The sequence below is a fragment of the Rhipicephalus microplus genome, chromosome 6, assembly GCF_043290135.1.
Source record: "Rhipicephalus microplus isolate Deutch F79 chromosome 6, USDA_Rmic, whole genome shotgun sequence".
Lineage (NCBI taxonomy): Eukaryota > Metazoa > Arthropoda > Arachnida > Ixodida > Ixodidae > Rhipicephalus > Rhipicephalus microplus.
In genome coordinates this window covers 193,804,373-193,818,112 of record NC_134705.1, presented here as the reverse complement: position 1 = coordinate 193,818,112, position 13,740 = coordinate 193,804,373, and the positions used below count along the sequence as shown (strand labels likewise).

Genomic DNA, 13,740 nt, shown 5'->3' with positions numbered 1-13,740 from the left:
CACATATAATAGGGCAGTAACAAAAATAGAAGAAAAGAAGCGCACGTGGTATTAATTACTATTTGCCAAAATTGCATTCATCGCTTCGGCAGAAAAACAGATTTTTATTTTTTCAGTTTTTATGGTTCGACAGTTTCCCACGAAGAACACGTGCTGCGCTTGGCGGTTGCTCTGCAACGGTGCGGTGAGATTTTTGCAACACCACTGCCTTGCATGGTGCTCGCACCATACGTGAATCGCACCATACGTGAATCGAAACACGACGTGACCGAACTCCACGTATATGGTTGCGGCTGCATTCTTTGTGTACCCAACGCCTTTCGCTCGGTCGATCATAGAACTCGGCTAAATTTGGCATCGCACACGCAAATTGTCGTTTAGGCACAATTTGGCACAGCAGGTCAGATTGGTGCAGAATGGCGCAATCGGCACAGCACCTCCACCCCTGTTTTCAGCATGGTCAAAAAACGCTGCCGATTAGTAGTTCTAAGTTAAACTTGATTAGTTAAACTTTGATTTAATTATCATGAAAGTAGTGATGCCAACTTGACGAAGCAGGAAAGAAAACAACTACAAAAGAATTATACTGCAAAAGAGCACGTAAACTGCCCCACACAAGCGAGCGCCTCCTCTACTTTTGCAGCTGATTACAAATTTCCAAGCGATACACTAAAATATAATCTCCACTGATGCTTCACAGCTCCGCCTATGCAACAAGTGCTTGAGCACTTTGAACTAAGTGCAAGGCACTCATGGTAATTTTCAGGGTTCTCAGAGCGAAAGCATGACCTACGAGGCCCGCGTTCTAAGATGATACCTGTGACGACATAGTCAGCAAAATTAAGGCCTCTGAGGCCTATGTTGATTAGAGCGGTTGTGTTGGCACATGACAAGAGGTACTCCCATAATATGCTTCCCGCAATCTGAATGTGTTGCCATTGCATGTTTGTGAGCCATTGTCATCATTTGCCACTCCACAGACGAGAAGCTTTCCATGACTTCCAGATGCACTCGATGTTTTTCTACGAAGAAAATTTCGTTCTCACTATCTTCAATTATGGTCCTGTTCTGAACACCCGGCCTCCCCTCTCCTCCAGTTTGTCGGTAATTTGTAATTTCAACTAGTAGAGGGAAAGAGGGGCCTTGCTTGGGACTTTGCCGTAATCATGTAAACATGGCACCGCTTGAATACCCCTAGAAGAAAGCTTTTTGAAAACACTCGCTTCCTTGGTCAAATATCGAAAGCTTCCCTACAAAAGATTAAGTCCATAATGGAATGTGTATCAACATTGTTTATAATGTGAAATGAAGCATTCCTTGATTCAAACCAATGACAAGTGCATGAGAAGGCCCACCAAAAGTTGAGCTTTAACTCACCGACTTGTTCCCGGCTTCAGACTCGCTTCTTTCGTCCTCCTCTTCGTTGTCGGACTCTGACTTCTTCACAGGTTTGTACGAGGGTAGCTTTGGAGGGAATACTGTGTCTATGATGCACACGATCAACTGCAAACATTGATGATTAAAGAAAAGATACAATGAACTTTCACAAATCCGCATGAGTGGACACTTTATTGATGCAATTTGACTGAGCTTTTGACACGTGCTTCCAATCGAACTTCCGACTGTAAGGCATGTTTCGTCGAACATCATCTTCTGCAGGTTTGGGTCAATATTCTTGCAACATCGGCCCGGGCATACTCTACTTTGATAGGCAAGAAACCAAGCAAGCAGATGTGCAAGCCTTTGAGGGAGATATGCAAAAGTCTGGCCTGACAATTTCTCAATAAAGGTATGTGTCTCACACTCATGGCTTGAAATTCAATTGAGTTAAAAATGCAAGCTTTTATTCAACAATCATCCATAACAATGAGAACACAGATGTTCAGACAATGCCAACTTATATGGGAGTCATAGATGCTCCTATATTCATTTTACTTCATAATAAACATAAGCACTTGTTAGGCTAAACTAGCTTAATAAAATACAATGACACAGTATGCAAAGCTTTCGAGAAATCCGTCAGTGCATACCAGGAATCAGATGACGGACAAGAAGCGACTTATCAGGTGAGTGTATTGCTAACGCCTCGTGCAATTTATGGGCGGAGGGTAATTCATCATCATCAGCCTGACTACGTCCATTGCAGGACAAAGGCCTCTCCCATGTTCCGCCAGTTAACCCGGTCCTGTGCTTGCTGCTGCCAATTTATACCCGCAAACTTCTTAATCTCATCTGCCCACCTAACCTTCTGTTTCCCCCTGATTCGCTTCCCTTCTCTGGGAATCCAGTCAGTTACCCTTAATGACCAGCGGTTATCCTGTCTACGCGCTACATGCCCTGCCCATGTCCATTTCTTCTTCTTGATTTCAGCAATGATATCCTTAACCCTCGTTTGTTCCCTAATCCACTCTGCTCTCTTCTTGTCTCTTAAGGTTACACCTACCATTTTTCTTTCCATTGCTCGCTGCGTCGTCCTCAATTTAAGCTGAACCCTCTTTGTAAGTCTCCAGGTTTCTGCTCCGTAGCTAAGTACCGGCAAGATACAGCTGACCTTCCTCTTGAGGGATAGTGGCAATCTACCTGTCATAATTTGAGAGTGCTTGCCGAATGTGCTCCACCCCATTCTTATTCTTCTAGTTACTTTAGTTACTGTGTTTAGTGACACAGTATACTGATGCCCTAAATATTCAGTACCGCACCATTTTATTTATCCATGTGCCCTAAAGGCCCGAGGGCATTACATGGGGGTGGGGGGGGGGTAATAGTGTACATACATGAAAACTAATACGAACAATAAACCAATAAAATGTATGAAAAAGTAAATAACAATATATAAATAATGTACAAAATCGCAGAACTGTAATTACAAAGTCAAAACTACACTAAAAAGGAAGGGGTAACACAAGAACAAGCGAGGCTGAACTAATCATATGCATCCGGGTGCAACAAGAGTAAAAAGATCTTTATATTAGGTTTCTCTTTTGCGATGTCAAAAACAGCATGCTTGTGGCAAAAACATGCTTTAAAGCAAAAAGAAAGAGAGAGAAAAAAAAATGGTCTCGTGATCAGCTGACATGAATGCCTGTGGAAAAGGCATGCTTCACTACAACATACTGGTGACGCGCAGACAGCACATCCCCCGCACTTCACAGCGTAAGTGCATGACCATGGTGTGACCATTTGGCCATTCTAACTGGTGAAATAAAAAATTTCATAATGGCCAATGTGCTGAATTTGTGGTGTGTTTTGGTGGGAAAACACTCATTGAAGTTTTCATACAGAGTTTTCGAAGTAGCCAGGCAAGAATTTTGCCAGCAGTGCAAGTGGGCAAATCGCTGGGGCAACTGCAAAATGTAGGTTCGCATACATCACGAATTCAGTCGGACTGTCCTTCATTAATTCCTTTATATTTGCAGAAAGAATGGGCAAATGAAGACGCGCTAACGTCGTGAGATGCATGCGACATTCTGCCCGTGTGTCCCTCCTGTGTTGCAGTGAAGCAAGTTCTCTTTCCCACAGGCACAATTTTAACTGAGCCCGAAACTGATCTATTTTTTGTGCTGGAAGCAGCAAGGCTTGGGTGCTTTATCTGTCACACATTAGTATAGTTACATTGCACTGTTTTGTGGCTCCTAAGGGCCGTAGTTTCTGCAAATTAGCGGTGAAATTGGGTTCATAAATTGTCAGATAACCCAAAGTTTTCGAATTGACCAGAATGGGCTGACCGCCCCTTTATATTGTCACGGGGTCGTGAAGTGATTGAAGGCAGGTGACGGAATGGTCAGATCAATCTGTTTATTTGGGCGAACCTGTGCCGGCTAAAGGGAAAGTCGGGTTACGGTAGCGCACTTGCATTGATAGCAGCGCATGCAGCGTCGATTAACTGACAAGCGGCGAAGCACGTGGGCATTTATACACTTGCCATCGAATGTTCTAGCATTATCGCTAGCGGTGACGTAGGTTCCAGATTAATGTGCACAGTTCGCAGAGTAGACGTGATCTTATCGAAATAATCTACTACAGTCCTGAAGCTTCTCGAAAACTGCAGGCGCGGTTTGCGCTGAGAATTGGGTAGTGTATTGAAGCGATAACAAAACTCAAGAAATGGAACATGCCAATATTATCCACTTAAACTTACACGGGCAAAATATGAGACAGCGCAAATCCTTTGAATTAAGTAGGATTTCGATATAACAGAGTTCGAATCAATGATGTGTCACTTTATCTTCTTCCACGGATCATCAACGACACCTATTTCAGGAAAGAAACGTATAACTCACCAGACCCAAAACGGCGCCAATGACGATTGTTCCCAGGGCAAAGAGTATGTACGAGCCCCAGTATGGAATGCCATAGTAGTCAACCAACGTCGTGTGCAAAGCCTAAAAAAAAAAAAAAAAAAAAGCATGCTAAAATGTGACATAGTATGTTAAAAAGACACTTTTTAACCGATTTTTCCAAAATGATAATAATAAAAAAAAAGCCGGTCACTAATCGCACGTGACTTAGCTTCTTTCACCCGTGCCTCCCCCCCCCCCCCCCTTGCTGAGCTTTAAGCACGCGTGTTAGAACAGGAGAAGAGAGAAAGCAATTGTAGCATGCGACAAATCTCTAACTCTGTTCGAACTTGTCTAACTCTAGAAATTTTTGCGATGGTCGATTTGCGAAGCAATGAAATCCTTCAGTGAAACCATTCAATGTCATTAGAAGAGTGTTGAGGGGTCCCTTTAACACCGGTCTGCTCCTCTACCCACTCTGCTCTCAGCTGGTTTCTTAAGGTTAGATGGTTTCCACGGTTTCCAATAGGTTTCCACGGCTCGATGCACAATTTAAGTTTACAGCTTTTTTTGTACGCCTCGAGAGTTCCACTCTGTCTGTAAGTATCAGTCAGATGCAGCTGTTATATACGTCTCTCTTGAGTGATAGTGAGAAACTACCACTCAAGATTTCGACATAGAACATTGTAAAGAAAGCTGCAGGCCAGCACATACCCTCAGACTCATGGACAGCTTGAAGAACTGCGCCACCAGAGACATCCTGGAAGAAAAAAAGAAAGTAAGCAAGAATGGTAAACTGTAGTTACTGGAATGATTATAAAGGCCCAACCCCATCAGCGCGAAAATGCACGCAATAGCGACAAAATAGGACGTTTGCTTCAACGTGTCACCCGGTCGTTTTCATGCGGTTTTTCAGATTTGGAAACCGTTGCCTATTGCCTGGAAGTGCCCTGCTCAAAGCATTAGAACAGGTTGCACATGAGTGATGTATGTACTGCCGATCGTTTCCACATGTCAATGTGCCGCGAAACTCCTCTCCGCACAAGTCATGTGTGTGCAACTAAGAAACAACAAAATGTTTCAGTTTGTGATTAGAAAGAAGGGCTGCAAGGCAATAATAAACACCTTCCATTTCACTATGCAACAACACATTTCTTTTTCACATTGCATACCACTGCCTGCGTGGCATTTCTGGTACGAGTTGATGGCTTCACGCCATCAACAGTGGAGTTCGCTCGCCGAAGTGGTCACGTGAATGAGGTTTGTCTGCACAATCGACTGTTCACGCGAAGGCGATGTACGTTGACTCGCTCGTTGCACATATTTTCGTGGTAATGTTGTTTGGCCTTAAATGTGCCTACTTACTGCTGCAACCAGGATTGCACTCTAGGCTCCCCAACACTGGCCTACTTCTACATTAATTCAAAAAAGCTGGCTTCCGAGCCAGACAATTTATCATGTTGACTAGAAATACATAGCAAACAAAAGGGTTGTAATGATGTGAAGAGCTCGAGAAGACATGATTGATTTGATTGATATGTGGGTATTAACGTCCCAAAACCACCATATGATTATGAGAGACGCCATAGTGGAGGGCTCCGGAAATTTTGACCACCTGGGGTTCTTTAACGTGCACCCAAATGAGCTCGAGAAGACAACAACTGAAGAGAACACAATGTGATGCTTTGTCGCGCTAATTGGTCTCGAAACTCTTTTTTGCAACTGCACGTCTTTTTTTTCTTGGATTCAGCATTCAGTAAGACTTGACAAAGCAGCCCAATTGACGCTGTCATGTGCAAGGCCAATGTGAACGTGTACAACAACTTGCTTTGACGATTGCGACATGCAAAATCATCTACGCCCCAAAAAGGATAAGGTTTTTAGTAGGATGGAGCCCAAAGTGATTCATGGAGCCAGAAGAAGGAATGCCCCTGAAGCCAACATTGCAACGAGCTCCGTCGTCGAAATCTATACTATTTGTTCCACTGCTGTCATTTAAACCACTTGTCGGCAAAAAATAAGGAGCTATTTAAACTTTTCTTCAAAATTCTGTGACCCATACCCCTGTTACCCCAGAACTCTCGATCTCGATCAGTGAGGCCGATTTGGACTAGATTTTGCAGCTGCTACACAGTCCACACTAGCTCTGAGTGAATTTGGCACACAGACATAAGCTAAATCATAACCTGAGGCGAGATAACTAAAAGTGACACTGTTGCAGCATGTCATCCAGTTTAACCTAACTTGGATTAACCTTGAACTCTGTTAAACATGCCCGCATAACACTGTAAGCCATCTAGATGCAATCAATATCCATCTTGGCCGCGTCCAGCAAAGAACATTGCATTTCTGAAGACGAACTCATAAGCACTTGAAGTGTGATCAATGCAACCCACTTCAAGTTGAAAAGAGTTGATACTTTTTCGACAAGCTGAAAAGATTTAATACAATAGAAATAGAGTTAACTTCTTGCTCTTAACACATGAAGTAGTCACTCAAGTATTTGTTAGGTAGAGACCCGTTAACCTAACGATGGCTGCCAGCTATGCCTAAAGTCTTCATTGTCCCTCCTACAGAGAATTTGCACAGAGACTTCATCCACTAATGCTGCCTCAATTTCGTGACACCATGCACTTCGTAAGTGACTCAGATAGTTGGCTCTCTCATACAGACACGCATTTGTGTAGCCGGTCCAAAATTTGCCCATCGCAGTACATTACTTCAGGGATTTCGACACCCACTCAGCCAAACATTATGTCTGAGGTAGTAACGAAGAAACTTTAACTACTACAGTGAAATCCCGTTATAACGAACCTCAGATTAACGATTTTTTCAGATTAACGAATATTTCGGAAATCCCCTTCCAAATGTCCATTGGTTCAATGTAAAAATATTTCACTACTACGAATTTCAGAATAACGAATGTTTCAGAATAACGTATCAAATTTTATCACCCTGGTACCTTAAGAGCACTTCAAAATAACGAATTTCTAGCGTAAAAATTACGTACGGCGGTCTAAATGCCCAGCGCCATATGTGGCACTATCATCATCATCAGAGCTCCTGCTCATTTCTCCATGCGTTGCCTTATGCTAAATGCGCACTAGCCTGGCTAGCCCTATCGCCATCGCCAGTATCTTGTTTTTGGATGTTTTTTTTTTTTTTGCATGCTCGTTGAGCCAGGTTGAGCCTAACCTCGCCGCCTTTGTTTTGTTACGTCGACCGGCAACGTTGCACGATTGTCGTACGGCTTTCTCGTTTTAAAGGTTAGAGCGATTTGTTTCTGCGTTCGCGATGAGCTCCGGAAGCAGCGCGAAAAAGAAACGGAGGCAGTTTTCTTTGAAAGAAAAAGTGGATATTCTTTCTCAAGTGGACGCCGGTAAAAAACAAATCCACATTGCGAACGAGATGGGGGTTGCACCATCAACAGTTGCAACCATCCTGAAGGACCGACAAAAGATCCTCGAGCTGCACCGAGGGTCCCAACTCGCACCGTCAAGAAAACGGCTCCGACTTGGGAACTTCCAAGAAGTAAATGCTGCAGTACTAACTTGGTTCAAGGACGCGCGTTCTCAAAATGTGCCGGTGTCGGGACCCATGCTGCAGGAAAAAGCCCGGCAATTCGCTGATGCTTTGGACATCACAGGCTTCGAAGCAAGCGCGGGGTGGCTTCATCGTTTCCGTGAAAGGAATGGAATCACCTGGCAAGTGGTGTCTGGTGAAGAGAAGGCGGCAGACGCAGCAAGCGCTGCTGCATGGAGGGACGAGAAGTTCCGCGAAATCGTCGCTTCATACTCTGAAGATGATATATTCAATGCGGACGAAATGGCGTTCTTCTATCAAATGCTTCCTGATAAAACCATGCATTTTAAAGGGAACAACTGCAAAGGCGGCAAGCAGTCCAAAGTCCGGATTACGGTATTGTTATGCTGCAATTCCACAGGCACCAAGAAGCTGAAGCCCTTGGTGATCGGCAAATACAAGAAGCCTCGCTGCATGAGGAACGTTGTTTCATTGCCGTGCGATTATCGGGCTAATTCACGCGCGTGGATGACACGAGAGTTATTCTCTGAGTGACTACTAAAGGTGGACGATGAGATGAGGAGCGCAGGTAGGAAAATCCTGATTATCGCCGACAACTGCTCGGCGCATCTTGTTAATGTCAGGCTGACAAATGTACAGCTAGAATTCTTGCCTCCGAACTGTACGTCCTTGCTCCAGCCACTGGACCAAGGCATCATAAAAAGCGTCAAGGCCCATTACCGGACACGCCTGGTTCAGCGATTGCTGATAAATCTTCGGATGAAGCTGCCTACCTCCATCAATGTACGACAGGCCACAGAAATGGTTACCGGGGCCTGGTGGAGCGTTACATCAACCACCATCCAGAACTGCTGGAAGAAGGCAGGCTTGGTAGTAATGCCATCTGAATCTGAACAAGGCAGCGAAGAAAGCGACGCGAGTGGCATGTGGCAAGAAGTCGTGGAAAGACTCGCGATGGATGCCTCGGTGACGTTCGAGGACTATGTGCAGTGCGACGACGAAGCATGCACGTCAGCCGAACTGACGACCGATGACATCGTCAGTGCTGTTCGTGGTGATAACAGCGACGAGGACGCCAATGGCGAAGACGACGCTGAGACCGCGCCCGTTAGCCAACCAGAAGAATCGCTTTCCAACGCCGACATCATGGAATGCGTGCGAAAGATGCACACTTACCTTGGCAGGTGCAGCAATGCCACCGAAGCAGAGCATAAGAATGTGGACAACTTCGAAGCGTTCGTCCTGCGGCAGTTGAGCGGCACCCGCCAGGCCAAGATCACCGACTTTTTCAAATAAACGTGCGCTCATTCCGGAATACTTCGCGTTTTGTTTCTTTTCACGCTCGTCATGAAATCAAGCGTTTGCGGATGTGTACACAGCAAAGGTAAGCGACTCTTTTTGTTGCATTTACGATTTTTAATGCGAATTTTCGATGTTTTCACTATAACGATATTTCAAAATAACGAACTATTTTCCACGGTCCCTTCAAATTCGTTGTATCGAGATTTCACTGTAATATGTGTAGCATTTACAATAGCCAAGAAAAGGTGATTATGGTTCCTGCGTAAACCAACTAGCACAACTGTCTCTCACACGTGAATGACAGCCATGCCACAATTCTGTGGGCAGAGCATACAATTTTTTTATTTCAGTTGTAATGGAATATAGCATCATTAAATAAAACAAACTGAAACCGCAAAACCGAGGTGTGACACACGTCCAGCATGCAACACTGGTATCCGGAGAGGCTTAAAATTGCCAATTCACGGCAAACGACCCTTGCAAAAAAAAAGAGTGCCAGAGTTGCTGGACTTACTGTATGGACTGTGGGCTCTTCCATGCAGAGACTGGCTCAATGCTCTGCCATTTCTTCTCCTCGATGAAGTTGATAAAGGACTCCTTGTCTCGCGTGCCACGGTACTGCCTAAACTCGCCATCTTTGACGCTACGTGTAGAAACAATACAAACAAACATGTTGTAAAAGATACGAAAAAAACAAACAATGACCGCAGCAGTTTTATGACATGCACATCACATCACCACAGTCATTAGTGCCACAATACTGACAACCCTAGTGCCGCATTTTTTGGAGTGGTTTGTCTCTAACATACACACACTTCCACAGTGTGCACACTTTTGTACACAGCAAGGACAGAAGAAAACCTCCGTGCCACCTTGTCATTTCTGTCATGATGCACACGCCATGACGTGGGTCTCCCGTCATTCTCGTCTTCATCTCTCATCCACCTTCATCATGCTCTGTCGTGCTATGATAATTGTAGTCATCATCATCATCAGCCGGACTACGTCCACTGCAGGACAAAGGCCTCTCCCATGTTCCGCCAGTTAACCCGGTCCTGTGCTTGCTGCTGCCAATTTATACCCGCAAACTTCTTAATCTCGTCTGCCCACCTAACCTTCTGTCTCCCCCTAACCCGCTTCCCTTCTCCGGGAATCCAGTTAGTTACCCTTAATGACCAGCGGTTATCCTGTCTACGCGCTACATGCCCGGCCCATGTCTATTTCCTCTTCTTTATTTCAACTATGATATCCTTAACCCCCGTTTGTCCCCTAATCCACTCTGCTCTCTTCTTGTCTCTTAAGGTTACACCTACCATTTTTCTTTCCATTGCTCGCTGCGTCGTCCTCAATTTAAGCTGAACCCTCTTTGTAAGTCTCCAGGTTTCTGCTCCGTAGCTAAGTACCGGCAAGATACAGCTGTTATATACCTTCCTCTTGAGGGATAGTGGCAATCTACCTGTCATAATTTGAGAGTGCTTGCCGAATGTGCTCCACCCCATTCTTATTCTTCTAGTTACTTCAATCTCGTGGTTAGGCTCTGCGGTTATTACCTGCCCTAAATAGACATAGTCTTTTACAACTTCAAGTGCACTATTACCTATCTCGAAGCGCTGCTCCTTTCTGAGGTTGTTGTACATTACTTTCGTTTTCTGCAGATTAATTTTAAGACCCACCTTTCTGCTCTCCTTGTCTAACTCCGTAATCATGAGTTGCAATTCGTCCCCTGAGTTACTCAGCAATGCAATGTCATCGGCGAAGCACAAGTTACTAAGGTATTCTCCATTAACTCTTATCCCTAACTGTTCCCATTCTAGGCTTCTGAAAACCTCCTGTAAGCACGCGGTAAATAGCATTGGGGAGATTGTGTCCCCCTGCCTTACACTCTTCTTGATTGGTATTCTGTTGCTTTCTTTATGAAGCACTATGGTAGCAGTTGATCCCCTGTAGATTTCTTCCAGAATGTTTATATATACTTCATCTACGCCCTGATTCCGCAGTGTCTGCATGACGGCTGATATTTCTACTGAATCAAACGCCTTCTCGTAATCTATGAAGGCTATGTATAGTGGTTGGTTATACTCTGAGCATTTCTCTATCACCTGATTGATAGTATGAATGTGGTCAATTGTTGAGTAGCCTGTTCTAAATCCTGCTTGTTCCTTTGGTTGATTGAATTCTAATGTTTTCTTTACTCTGTTAGCAATTACCTTTGTAAATAGCTTGTATACTATTGTAGTATACCATATCAAATCGTAGTATACCATATCAAATCGTAGTATACCATATAACAAAATTGTAGTGTACCATATCAAATCAACAAGATGAGCACAAGACCGCAAAGACGTCTGTAGCTACATAGATAAATGTGGTCAACGTGCTCCTGTTCTGACAAAGAATGCTTCACAACCTTTTGCGGCTTGTTGTCGGAACCTGCTCAACAATGCAAAACAGTGGCAGTGGTCCATGTTTGAGCAGGGTAGGACAAGTGCTTTTGCAGATGAATCATGCAAGTGTTTTTTTTTTCTTGGTACATTATGTGCCATACATGACAGGGTTAGTAAACCTAGTTACCTGAGCTTTTAGTATCACATGACAATGCACGAAAGGTAGAAAAAGGTTTTGGACTGCATATCTGGGTTAGGGGAAATCCATAAATCTAAGGCATTGTCACATGCACAAACCAGCAACCTACAAAGTGTTGTGTTTCATGATCCTTTTCTGATGATGTGTATATTTTGTGCAGCTGTTGAATCATAAGTTGCAACATGCAGACGCGCTGTCTAGGCCTTCTAAGATGCCATTAGCAAGAGCTACAGCGCCTAGAATATTCTAGGCACTATAGCTTGAGCTTTTTCCTGTCTTTTTAAAATACTCCAACTGATCCTTTATCATTGCAAGCTGAATGCAGAGCATGGATTGCCCCATGGCACCGTTATGTAGAAGTCGTTGCAATTGTGCCGTGTATTTCGCTATAGCGCAACTGGAATCTGGGATTTGCTGAAAGTCACGTATAGAATGTTTTTGACACTGTAGATCCCCTTATAAATCTTTTTTGTGCACTGCACTCTGCAAGCTTTGGTTTCAAGTGTATGCATCTATCAGTCAAATGGGCTTTAGCGAAAGAGTTAGGTGACAATGGCATTACGGCGAATGCCATTTGATTTGCCCAAGATGCACTGTGTAGATGCCATTAAACCTTAAGGCATTAAGCAGTTAATGCCATTTTCTGTGGCCATGCAACACCCACATAAAGCTAATTTGCAAACATGTCTGCTAAGTAATACATACTACTCCAAATGCTTGATGCGTACTGCAGTGAGCATGCTTTTGTGCCGAGAGCATGCATTTCTCAGTCGAATGGGTTGTAACGAAGGTGTCAAGTAACGAATGATTGATCTGATATGTGAGGTTTTACGTCCCCAAACCACCACATGATTATGAAAGACGCCGTAGTGGAGGGCTCCGAAAATTTTCACCACCCGCGGTTCTTTAACGTGCACCCAAATCTGAGCACACGGGCCTACAGCATTGTCGCATCCATCGAAAATGCAGCCACCAGAGCTGGGATTTGATCCCGCGAACTGCGGGTCATCAAGTAACGAATGGCCTTAGGGTAAATGCCAATTCATTTCTCCTCATTGCAGCACGTAGATGTCGTTCAAGCTTAAGACATTAGGTAGTTATTGCAGTTTTTCGCGCCCGTGTGGCGCAGGTGCAAGACTGATTTGCAAACGAGCCTGCCAAGTATTACTCAAGCTCATCGCAAATACGCCGGTACGAACTATACAGGCTGCGTTTTTCTTTGGCAACGCGTTGTCAAAGCTTGTTCGAGCAAAACTCACTGATAGATTGTCGGGAGCGCCGTAACCATGAACCTCCCGCTGAGACCTGGAATTGAAAGAAACAAGAACGACTCGACGTCAGCTCGAAAGGTCGGTGTACCACGGTGACAATCGCCCTCCCGCGTGCATTGGTTTCATCGACTCTCGACGTTCACCTGGGTTCGTAGTGACGTCGACGTGGGCAACTTTGACGCCCAAGTCTTTGCTCCACTTCGAGAAGTCGTTCCACACGGGCCCCAGCGCCTTGCACGCCGGACACCAGGGCGCGAAGCTGAAAGATAACCACACAATGCAAGGAAAATAACGTACCGTTTCTCGCGACAACGCTCGCGACGTTGGCATAACGAGGCGCACGTTTTCGGTGCTTTCGAAACGCTGCGTACGTACGTGACGGTGCAAGCGAAAACGGCGGAAAGCGTGCGAAGACGCACTAGCGGCAAGATCGGGATCTTAAGCGTGCGTTAGCGTACGGAAGCATCGCTGACCACTCGCACTTGTACAAAACGAGAACGCGTTACAGTTAACCCCACCCCACTGTAAAAACCAGCCCTCTCGATCAGATATCCCGGCGATAATAGGACAGCTGAATAAAAGTAAAGTTCGACGCTGGGGTTCACTCACAATTCGACCATCCATTCTCCTTCGAGAAGCTTGGTCCACGAGTTCTCGTCGAGCTCGACAAGTTCACCGACCACGCTGACGTGTGCGCTCGACACTAGCAGAGCCACGGCGAGCCACACCGACCGCGCTGTCATGATCGCCATTTTGAACCACGA

At 44.8% G+C, this 13,740-nt stretch overlaps 2 protein-coding genes across 2 annotated transcripts in view; one reads left to right on the top strand and one right to left on the bottom strand.

The window, feature by feature from the left end:
* LOC142765775 (coiled-coil domain-containing protein 97-like) overlaps positions 1-1,807 on the top strand; it is a 17,211-nt gene extending 15,404 nt beyond the window's left edge. The window contains exon 3 of the mRNA XM_075867428.1: positions 1,660-1,807. Coding sequence (XP_075723543.1) covers positions 1,660-1,787 — 128 coding nt within the window. The 3' untranslated portion in view covers positions 1,788-1,807. The remainder of the gene's footprint in view (positions 1-1,659) is intronic.
* LOC142765776 (thioredoxin-related transmembrane protein 1-like) overlaps positions 1-13,740 on the bottom strand; it is a 15,276-nt gene extending 1,536 nt beyond the window's left edge. Inside the window, exons 1-7 of the mRNA XM_075867429.1 lie at positions 13,586-13,740; positions 13,120-13,235; positions 12,965-13,010; positions 9,637-9,765; positions 4,992-5,037; positions 4,281-4,382; positions 1,378-1,503 (exon numbers count right to left, since the gene is read on the bottom strand). Of these exons, the coding sequence (XP_075723544.1) occupies positions 1,378-1,503; positions 4,281-4,382; positions 4,992-5,037; positions 9,637-9,765; positions 12,965-13,010; positions 13,120-13,235; positions 13,586-13,728 (708 nt within the window). The 5' untranslated portion in view covers positions 13,729-13,740. The remainder of the gene's footprint in view (positions 1-1,377; positions 1,504-4,280; positions 4,383-4,991; positions 5,038-9,636; positions 9,766-12,964; positions 13,011-13,119; positions 13,236-13,585) is intronic.